General features: G+C 35.3%; 1 protein-coding gene across 2 annotated transcripts in view; it reads right to left on the bottom strand.

Annotated features, from left to right (window-relative positions):
• Window positions 1–2,671: 2,671 nt before the first annotated feature.
• Window positions 2,672–11,682, bottom strand: part of TRPM7 (transient receptor potential cation channel subfamily M member 7) — a 54,142-nt gene continuing 45,131 nt past the window's right edge. For both annotated transcript variants that reach the window (XM_084293457.1, XM_084293458.1), the window contains exons 28-40: window positions 11,442–11,501; window positions 10,095–10,176; window positions 9,610–9,680; window positions 9,070–9,107; window positions 8,355–8,380; window positions 7,995–8,045; window positions 7,842–7,907; window positions 6,928–7,211; window positions 6,493–6,575; window positions 5,963–6,168; window positions 5,248–5,299; window positions 5,051–5,157; window positions 2,672–4,190 (exon numbers count right to left, since the gene is read on the bottom strand). In XM_084293457.1, the coding sequence (XP_084149583.1) occupies window positions 4,060–4,190; window positions 5,051–5,157; window positions 5,248–5,299; window positions 5,963–6,168; window positions 6,493–6,575; window positions 6,928–7,211; window positions 7,842–7,907; window positions 7,995–8,045; window positions 8,355–8,380; window positions 9,070–9,107; window positions 9,610–9,680; window positions 10,095–10,176; window positions 11,442–11,501 (1,257 nt within the window). In that variant the 3' untranslated portion in view covers window positions 2,672–4,059. The remainder of the gene's footprint in view (window positions 4,191–5,050; window positions 5,158–5,247; window positions 5,300–5,962; window positions 6,169–6,492; window positions 6,576–6,927; window positions 7,212–7,841; window positions 7,908–7,994; window positions 8,046–8,354; window positions 8,381–9,069; window positions 9,108–9,609; window positions 9,681–10,094; window positions 10,177–11,441; window positions 11,502–11,682) is intronic.

Below are 11,682 nucleotides of genomic sequence, written 5' to 3'. Positions count from 1 at the left end.
TCGGCACACAGATCAGAAACGCCTGTGCATCCTGCTGAGTCCTCTTGATAAAAGTTGGCTACCACTCCTCAAGGAGTGAACACAAAACCTCTGGGGAAACAGTCAGACTCTCCAAGCCATATACCAGACATCAAATAGCCAAAGGCAGATTCACCATACTCCCTCAGAAAAGTAAAAGTTTCAGGTAAAGAAGGAAAAGATGGTGGCTCTACCTTCAAACAGGAGCATAATAAACTTAGAAAATAGACACTGGTACAGTGCAGCTCTGATGGCCTCTGTTCCATCAGTTCTGGCAGAGGCAGGAAGAGCCTGGGCTGCCTTGGTTTCCTTCCAGCACTTTGCCCAAAATAGTTAGCAATAAGGTGGGCATCTGCTGATGCCACTGCACTCAGCATCTCAGCCTAACCCAAGTTTATTCATGTTTGCTCACACTTGTATTAATTTTTATTATTCCCATGCTACTATGCATAATTCAAGACAACAACAGAATATATTTAGTGCTACTTTTTGTGGATCCGAAACAAGACCTTGATTACACTATTTTTGGCATTATACATAATATAGAAATCCACATCTGTGCTACTTTCTGCAAGCTCCAGGGCTTAGAATTAATTTCCTGTTACTTTCAGCAGATTACCTGCAAGAAAAAGTATTAATTATAAAGTAATCAAAAGTCTTTTCAAAAGAATTGTTACTTATTTTTGTTTTCCAATTGATCTGTTAGCAGCATGCAATGTGCATTGTTACTACCAGGCTTTTAGCTGTAGGCTTTTCTCATCTCCAAATTCTTGTAGTGTTAAGTGGTATGTCATTTAGCAAAATGCAACCATGAAGAACAAAAACGTAGGAAATCATTGTCACAGGCTTAAAAACCAAATCTCTTCTTTTCCTAATCACAAAGCCACCAAGCAGTAGCTAGGAAACCAGCTCCCCAGGAGACTCACCTTCATGTATTTCACCACAACATATTCGGAATTGTTTTTCTCTGAAATGTTTCAGCACCTAAAATACTGCAGTAAAACACTCAACAATGAATCCAGCAAACTCAGCATTAAGCAATGAAATTAGTGTATTCATATATTTGAAATTTTTGCATAAAATGCTATGGTTGTAGGAAATTAAGTGCATTTTAAAGCAGACGTTACCTAAGTAACCAACACTACTATGCAAGTACATAATACTCAGTTTAATCTGTTATTCAATCAGTTTTTCTTCTAACAAAAATATCCTGAAGATCATGGTAGGCAATCAAAGCTATACAAGGAATGAACACAGCTTACCTATTTACTTATATGAAAGACATTGTTTAAATAGGTTAAGCTAAATGTCCTTTTAGTAGGAAAGACATTGAAGCCTTTACAATTTCTACTAAAAACTATTAGAGGTTTGAATTAGTATTCTTGTACTTAAAATATTAAAACAATGATACCAATGCATGCCAGTATTTTGGTTTTAGGCAGTTAACAGGTTCTGATGTTCAGTACTGCTTTTTTTTTTTTTCTTCCTCCTCAGAAATCTTGAAGAAGTTTAAAAGCTGATGGATCACAACTCTTTTAACTATTCATAGAGAATAATGGGCATGCATTTCAAGATTGATAAGGCTTTAAAAGAGGAGCGGCATTCGATGTTATCAGACAAATGCACTTGTTCCCACAACCTAGTTTAGAGAAGTGCAGCATCAATAGGATACGGTATTTATGACCCCCCTAAGGGTCAGGATACTCCTTCAAACAAACTCTTACTTGCCACCACATCTTTCCAATGCCTTCTTTGAAGAATACTTACAATTATGATTGTTTTCTGTCAGTCTGAAAGAGATTGTCTTCTCCTCAGTTTACATATAGGCCTCTCATGTAATTCTAGCTGTAAATCTCCAGGAGTAAGATGCTACTCGTGACAGGAAGATGTACAGAAATACATACACTTAGCCACTGATAATCATGCCGTTATCTACATGTTCCCCAACCCTATTTGACCCTTTTTGTCTTTGAAAGGCTTCAGGCCCTAGGCACTACAACAGTGACCAGGGGAAACATTTCCCCCCATCAAACACCCACCATAAACTTCAGATCTGTTTATTTTTTAAGAAATTAGTCACAAGCAAAACTACTGAAAACAGTCATCATGGTTGTATAAGTGAACTGTGTATCGTTAAATTTTATTGTCAGGAAACAATGTTTCCTAATTTTAATGTGTATTTTTCCCAAAATGGTTATCCTATTTTATATACTAAATTTAGTTTGTAACACTTGAGGCTCCTTTAGGAATCCTTCTTAATTCTAAGAGCTAGCCTCACTAACACATTGACTATTGCTTTTACTTGACTAAAATACAGCATTAAAAAGTTACAATTACTATCTTGAATGGATGCCAAATCACCTGACAACTGAAGGGGATGCTGGCAGGAATCCAACAAGGAACTACAAATTTTAAATAAACATTGTAAAGAGCTTTAAAATATTTTGTGTCATTTACTCATTAATCCTATCACATAAGTTTGTCCACTAGAGGTGTTTTCACATTTTTTCCCCTGGTTCCTGTTGTTACCACAGTTGAGATACTCCAAAGGTGGACAACTGCTTTGGTCCAGCACAGCAAATTCTACTTTTCTGCATGAAGAGCTACTCAAATTCACCCAAAAAACCTTTCAGACTAAGACAGACAGCAGAAGTCTGTAAACAAGAATAAATTTATTTTAGATTCTTTAAAGATTTAATGATATACAAAATGTATACAGTATTATATCCTTATAACATTTTACCTTTCCCCGTCAAACATAAAACACCATTTAAACAGCTATTGTGTTCGTGCCTTAAGTCTGTATCTATAAGATACACTACTGAATAAAAAAATTTATAGAGCTATATACTGCCCTTTTAATTAAAAATTACAAATTAGTACCTATGTAACAAAAAGTCGCAGCATGAAACTTCAGTTGGACAACAGTTTTTTCTTGCTGAATGCTCAACAATATTTGGGACAGTTAAATTACATTTTATTGGCATGAAGGTGCATTGCAATCTCCCGTACTTTACATAACGCTATTCCAACCCTAGTCTCTCTTAAATAAGTACCACAAATAACATAACATTAAAGATGTTTTCTACACAATTTTAAATACATTTAAAAGTTATGTGTACATTCGGTTTGATACACTGGTTTTATGAGATCTTTGGAAGGCATAACTTCTGAAGCAGTCACTACGTACAACAAAAAGCACTTCCAACTTGTGTTCTCACAAGGCAACTTATTTGGACCAGTACATACTATTTCTTCTATTAAATATGATTATACCAGTCTATCATGGCTTTGTTTGTTACTATTTCATGGTGACATGATAAAACTGAAATGTATAAAACAAGAAATCTCATTATGCACAATTAGGGCTCTATTCCACAAAAAATAACAGCTTTACAGCTACAAAGCTGAAACCTGATTCAGGAGACTCTCTCTCTATTGGAACAGATTAAGTTCCTACCTTCAACCTCAGCCTACTGGCATCACATACACACCCCTCATTTGGCTCTGTCTTCTTCAAAAAGCCAGAGTAGAAGACATCTGGTTAGAAAATGTTAGCGAACAGTTCCAAAAATGCTCACAGAATACTCTGGCATCAGAGAGGTAGGTGCTTTCTCCTATCTTTTGCCGATTGACAGTAAGACAGCTGCCAAAGAGACAAATGCTTTACCTTAAAACATCAACTACCAAGATCCTTTTGGTTGAAGGCATATTGCACACCACAGGACTACAGAGAGAAAATCCTCCACTAAACCAAACCAAAAGCAAAAATAAACTTTCTGCTAAAAAGCCCCTTTTAAAAACATACCATAAATACTCATCATTATTCAACCTCTAAAACGATCAGCTGCCAAGCTGTTCTCTGTAGATGGTTATCACAAGTTGTTAGGTCCTCAGATAATGGACCAGCCAAAATTCCACTTATAACACAGTAATCCTTGTTTTGATGCATCTTTCTTTTAATTATGGTGGAGGAAAGATAAGTGACAACTTTGTGACATTCCATGAAGTTTGGATGAGGCCACTGATTTGGTCACATCATTAGAGCATCAAACGAATAGAATTAGCTGAATCTGATTCTTTGGTGCAGCTTCCAGGCTGAATTGTCAATTCAGGGGAATCATCCTGAGGAAATATAATCTTGTCAGGTGTGTAATCATTCCTCTTCAGATCTAAATAAACAAAATGAACCAAAGTTATTTCAAATAACTGGCTAGGCATATGTACTTATAAGTAAGAATTCCTCAATATGTATTCAATGCCACAAAAGGATGTTTTATCGTATATGTAACAGGAAGCATATAGTTCTACTTTAAAAAGTGATGGAAACTTAATTATTTTATTTATAGATACTATATAGCAAGTACCAAATCAACTTCTAATGGAAATCAGACCCTTTCATGACACCCTTTGATGCTACCAGGAATTACAACTCAAATTTAAAATAAAAGACCTCTCTTCATATGAGAAACAACCTAAAAGAGTAGCATTGAACAGGCAAGATCATGCAAGTTCTTTACGTTATTCTGCCAGTCTAAAAGCCTGATACAGAGAAATAATTTCAAGGTTTGATATGAGTGCAGTGTAGTCCATGCAACAAAAATATTCAGAATTGAATGCTTTACTAGAACAAATTTATGCAGACCTAGACACGTATAAAAAAAGGGCAAAGCCCCCCAAAAAAACACATTCCATTTTTTGGCTAAGAAGTCTCAGATTTTGCAGTATCTTTACCTCATTTTCCTACTTTTTCTGGGAACTCTTATTATTTTTTACTGCACCTTCTGAAGTCAAGATCCATCTAGTTTACCTTCCTCAAGTACTGTGCATACAAATATAGATTACATACATTGTCAAATCCTTTAACTAGGATTTTTTATCTTAAAATGGCGTATCTTTTTGAAGTAAAAATACGAAACTGATGTTTATTACTTACTCTACTTTCATGGCATGACATTACTAGATCATTATGTATTACACAAAACATCGTGATACCCGAGAGCCTCAGAAAAAAATACAGCACCACTCTTACCAGGAAGTTTAAGTTTCCTGCAGCAGGAATTACAGTGATGCTTTGCTCTGAAGTTTTTTATTGCATCCTCTCCCAGATTGGCTGGACCAAACACCATATCATATGACCTGAGAAAGAGTGCGTAAACATGAATTGCATGTGTTCTCTGGCAAAACTTTTACAGTACCTGTTTTCTTTAAATCCTTCTATGACCTTACCTTTTTTCTCCAGCTTTTATCACAGAGGGATCTGTCAAGTTTTCACCAACACCTTTAGACAGCACATGAAGAAAAAATTAAATCTGATACATTACACAAATGCACTAATATTGAAAAGCCTTGCCATTTTTAGCTATGACTTCTCAGCTTTTCCAAGAATAAAGGCGGAAAGAATTAAAATGGTATAGAATACGTGAATTGCTCCTCAGCAAGCGCTTTGTACCTCTCAGATTTCCTTCACCTAATTTTACATCTGCCTGCAATTCTTAACTAGTTTTCACCTGAGAGAAAAAAGTTTCCTATATAGAACTTCTCACAGCCAGAATATCAGACAGACAATTAAGTATAAATACGGCTTGCCATATTGGCACTATACAAATGTGTCAACAAATATATATACATATTTTTTTTATGGCACATATAAGTGAGAAAACTCATATATATTTATATTCTCTGTAGCGCTATAACATTTTGTGCCATATTTAATAAACCCACCATTGATTCAGATGAACTGGAGCAAGACACACTAAATACTGCTTATTGAATATAAACACTACTTATTGAATATAAATTCTTAATAAAATGCTATCACAAGAGAGTCCAATAGTTGGAAGCAATGACCCTTATGGGTCCCGTTCAACTCATTCTATGATTCTATGAGAAAGACCCAGAACAACCTTGGCTGTTGACCCCAGTTTCAAAATTGGGACATTACCTTGCAGATCTAGTACCAGCAATTCCCCTCTTGTATACTCATAGGTCCAATGGCTGAAAGCTAGCATAACCTCCTCTAGCATGTTAGTTGGAATTATTTCATCACCATTGTTGTTGTTATATTTTCTGAATTCTCCTGTCATGCACTCTTCAACTGCAAACCACTGGCCAGCCGAGTGGCAATATAACAGGAAAACTTCCAGGAACCTAGTAAAAAGCATTCTTAATGAATATATTTCCAAACAAATGACAATTTAGTCATTTACTACTAGACAACTCTTTGATTTAGTTATCACTTAAAACATTGGAAGCTGCTATACAAATTCATTAATATTATCATTCTAGGCTAGAAGCAGTGCAAGAAAGTATCAGTGAAAACACTGCCAAGAATATTTGTCTGACACATTCTTTAATGTTCAGAGACATATTCACCTATCAGTACCATAATATATTTGAGGTGTATGTTCACAGCCCTGTAGGCATTCTTCTGGAAGAAGACATGCAGTATGCTAGAAGTTTAAACTCACTCACCTTGGAGAGTATGGTATGGATTTGGGCTTCATTTGATTGAAAGCAAAGGTGAGCTTCTGTGCTGCCCTCTGCTGCTGAATTTCCTAGAATTCAGAGCCAATATTCTATTAGCAGCATTATATGAAAGGAATCATTACGGAGCCAAAAAAAAAAAAAAAAAACCAAAAAAAACAGCGAGAACAGTAGCTACTGATTTCCCCAAGATAGTGTAACAAATTGCTTGCTTTTAAATTTACATTTTAAGACTTTGAGTTTTTTGACTTAGTAAACCATACTGTAGCAGATTTTTAACCCTTTAGTTCATAGAGAACAGAAAATTAACTTTTTTTTCTTTTGTAATATATATACACACACACACACCACAGACATGCTATTTTTCAGGTGGGAAAAAATAACGCCTGTCTATGCTTAATAATTGACAAGAATAAAACTTACTCTCAAGCACAAGTGTAACACAGTATCCTCTTTATAAATGCTTGACCAAGTATTCACAACTTCAGGAAGAAAAGACTTGATGATATAAAGATGACCTGATTTGAGGATATCATATTCTGACCATGTGCATACTACTTTAAGAGCTCGGCGTAAACCTCCTCCCATCTCCTCTTTACTTAAAAATTCAATTTTAGCACAGAGTCCTAGTTGTGACCAGGAAGACATGCTGTTGTTCAAGATGTTGGGAGAACTTTCTTCAAGGCGATACACTGTGACTGGTTCACCTATATTACAATACAAAAAGCAATTACCACTTTTAATTTTCAAACTAAAGCACTGAATATCTCCAGTTTCTTAGATCTCAACACATATGAAGTTGCCCCTCACATTCTGAATCAGTAAAAAAATGAAACTAGCAGTAGGAAGACCCCTCTTTTCATTCATATAGCAGCACAGTAGTACAGTGTTTTTGTCGTCTTGATTAGAGCTATTAATGACACCATTCAAACAGCATTAAGAACACTGAATAAATGCTTACATGCACTTTAAATGAGTCAAAACAAGTCCTAACTTAAAGGAATATTTGCAGAATAGTTTGCTACAAAAATTGTTAGTACAATACTATCAACACCATTCTGAGGACAACTACAATTAATCTAAATTTCATAATCAAGTGAGCTGCCCTAGAAAAGGTGTCAGACATTTCAATTTTTGAGTATTGCAAGAGTGAACTAATAGAGAACTATTTTAGTTCACTAGTTACAAGCAAGCTTGAAATTTGTCTTTATCATTTTCTATTAGAAGAAATTTGTACAGGGATTTCTTTTGTTTTCTTCCCCAAAAGACCATATTAAACAAGCCCTTTGAACTCTGACCCTCCCCCTCCACTCACCAACAAGAATTACAGTCTTTACCTCTTGGAGGCACAGGAGTGAAGGGAATGCTCTGTGATAACCTCATCAAGTTATTTCTTTCTACAGCTAGAGAAAAATTACAGCATTTATTAGATTTTAAGGTTCTAAAAAGTGTCATTAGAGATATGAACTATAGTTATAAGAGGCACTGACCTGAATAATAGTAATTGATATCCATGATAGGCTTGAAAGGAGAAGCGATGCCTGAGAGAGATCAGAAATAATGAGACACTGCCTGCTACCTGTATTGTGTATCAAAATAACCACGTGCAAAGACCACTTCCCAAGTGACTAGGGCTTGAAAAAGATTTGCTATGCAGAAAATTTAGGATCTCGCTTAGATCTTCAGTACTTCAGAAGAAATTGTAGTACTTGAAGGCAGGCTGTTAAAACAGTAATCGTAGTGCTACCTCTCCATTAAGTTCCAAATTATCAGCATTCTCATACATGACCCAAACAGTTGCTTGTACGAAAAAGCTCCCAGCTTGTTTATAGCAGAAACAAAAAACTTACCATTCAATGCATCTTCTTCAGATGGCCTGTGAAATGTCACAAAACCAACTATTATTGCTTCTTAAAAACTTGTTTTTATAATTACTGATTTTGACACATCATCCTAGGTCACCTTGTTAACCTCACAGTACTGCTTTTATCTTATTTTTCAAGGGCAGAACTGCTGCTTAATTACAAAATGGTAATGGAAGGCTGTTAAGTAATCTCCTGGTTTTAGAGCTATACTTTAAATACCACCAAGTCACGCACAACATTATGTAAAGTTTGCATCACAAGAGCTCGTTCCCACAGAGGTGCTTAATTAAAGTGCGTTCACAACAGCTTACCCTTCTGTTATCAGATTAATAAGGTAATGCTTTTAACAGTTAACTCAGGGGATAATTGTTAACAAGAGCAATGACTGCACAATTTCAGAGAAGGTTTACAATTTGGAAGGTTGGGTAAAGACCTTTGCCAGGAAGTTAGCTCATTAGTAAGTGTCAACACAGACATTTTCATGTAAGAGCATGTTCTGCCCTCTGATATGTGACTCAATTAACTTAAATATAACCCATCATAGCATTCCAGTGAACACATTCAGTTATTTATTAGAAAAGTCCTTAAACCTTGTTTTTTCATTAAACACAGCTGAGTAACACTGCAGCCAAAGACAACAACCAAAAAGAAAAATCAAAATATAAAACGGAATTTCTCCATTACTAGAAAGCTTACTTACATTTGATTGCTATTTGAAGGTCTACCTTGCAACCAATCCTTTAAATCAAAGGGAAAGAAAAAAAAAAAAAGGCTTCAATTTTGTAAGAAGAACATAGCATATTTAATTTGGGGGGCAGGGAAGTTACATGTTTTAAGATCTTGCAGTATAGACTGCTTATTGGAAAGATTTCACTAAACTGTACTGAACTGCAGTCGAACGGGAAGACTCAAATACAACCGAGGATTGGTAAATAAAATTAAAAGAACAGAGAAGTCTATGTTCTTTGTTTTATAGATCGTATAAGCATTTTTGTTCTTAAACAAATAGTCTTGTTTTACATAAACAGGAAGCAGTGTATGTTTTCATAGTGAGAACATGCACAATATGTAGTAGATAATATGTATAGCTTCTTCCCTCAGTCAGAACAGGTCCCCTCCTGTTGCCTCCTTGAATGAATAGGACTACAAATCAGTATTATTCTTCATGCAGTCTTTCTTCACCTTTATTTGTTCACTTTCTAGTTCTACTTGACAACAACAAAGAGAGGAGGATACAAACCGTCAACAAGGCTGCTTTAGAATCTACTTGCTGAGTATCTTCACATGATGCTCTTCTACTCTTGTTGTATACTACAAATGAAAAAGATTCATAACTGGACAAAGAATGGCATATGTCTTTGTTACCTATTTTCTAACAGAGTGAGCAACTAGACAGCTCAATTCGTCTCCTACATAAAAAAAAAAAAAAGGCCTGATCCACAATTATCTACTATTACAAGTTTCCAGCACAGTTCTGACTGGATCACTTACCTTTTTATGATCTAGCTATTTAGCTATTTGCTGTTGCAAACAGATGTAACAGAATTTAGTTGGCATGACCAGAAGAATCACAATGAAACATGAGAGCCAATTCAAATAGCACCAATCATGAAAACATTTCAAGATGGTTTAACTTTTTCTGTTTTCCTTGCACCCTCTTGGAATATGCATTGTCAACAAAATCGAGAGAGACAATTAGGCCACCTGAATCAATGACATACTTACATTGTTCTGAATGGACTGCCAAAGGGTCAGTAAACCCACAGCAAGAACTAGACTGTCTTAGACCACAGTCAGTTTGAAGACCCTACAAAAGTAGTACACACATCATCATTATCATTGTTCTCAACTACTACTTTTTTAGTGCTACATTAGAAATATATATGTTTTTTAAACTTCTGGATGTACCTCAAATACATTGCTGCAAATAAATGCTTATGTCAAGTGCTAATTCAGCTAAAACACTTTTTACAGTTAAGTATCAGCTCTGACATTTTCAGTTGCTTATTAAGACTACTGATCTATTTGGAAAAAATATTTTAAAGAGAATGTTACGATAAGATATATGATATATACATTATGCTAGATCTCTACAAGTACCATGTTCAGCTGTTTTGTCATGTATCTTCATTAACTATCAATTCTCATTTGAGAACTTGGCTCAGGCAGAAACTTCAGTTTGAAAAAGTCATTGAAACTAAAAAGAAAATCTAAGTGTTGCCACAAATACCTGCAGTTTATGAAGTGAATTTCCCCACTGACACATTCCTTAGTAATAATTACATACTTTGAGTATCTACTGAAATGGTCAGCTTCAGACAACAAGATGTTTATATCCCAAACTGCAACTTCATGTACACTGCAATGGAACCAGAACACTCCTCACGATCAGCCTAATAATTCCAATGGTTACCTGAATTAAATTTTAAAATTCAAGATTCTGTAGAACAAAAAACAACTTGAACTTAGAATGGCATGCTTTGCTTTCATTTCACGACTTACCCCAGTTAGGAAGTTGTTTCCAGCCTTTTTCACCCTTCAAATGCACACACCCACAGGTATGTGTACAGGTGTGTGTATGTATGTGTACCAAGTGTGTGAGTGTATACATATACTATTGGTGTTTGGATACCTATGAGAAAGACTATTTCTTTACATCCCTAGACAGAAATACTTCATTTAAGTGTACCAGAGAATGCTAAGCCAAGATAACAATGCTTGGCTGCCAGAAGGCATCCCCCTCCACCGTTCTGTGTCTTTATAAATTTTATCACTCTGTATGTACTGTGTCTGGATATCGTAACTTTAATGTTATACTTTGTGAAGACATTTGAAGGCAAATTCTGTCATTTTTTTTTGTGGAAGAATAGACTACAACTACCCCTTGTACAACTGGCAAACTTCCCAAAGTGTGTTCTTTATTTTTTAAAAAAAAAAACAAGGGTTCATTATATCTTTCCCCTGCAAATAGTGATCTATGAAAACAGTTTCTTATCTTCACTGTAAAGAATAAATTCTACCATCTGGTGAAAATGGTCTTTCTAGAATAAAATGGAAAGCTTCTGCACTTACTTGAAGTCTGGTTGTCTCTATTCCCTCCAATATAGCTTTTTTGAAGTCTTCCTGTTGCTCCTATTAGAAAAAAAAAAAGAAAAAAAAAGAAAAAAAAAAAGGCAAATTGTAAACATTATTAAAAGTAGCACTGGAATACACACACACAAAGCTTTTTGGTCACACATGATACTTATCAGAAGGCGCACTAGTAACAACGCAGCAGGTTTTGACATTGCAAATGGTCATCATGCAATTCACA

The sequence above is a fragment of the Netta rufina genome (assembly GCF_964035555.1).
Source record: "Netta rufina genome assembly, chromosome: 11".
Taxonomy (NCBI): domain Eukaryota; kingdom Metazoa; phylum Chordata; class Aves; order Anseriformes; family Anatidae; genus Netta; species Netta rufina.
Note: the sequence above shows the minus strand (reverse complement) of the source record. Positions and strands in the feature narration are given on the sequence as shown.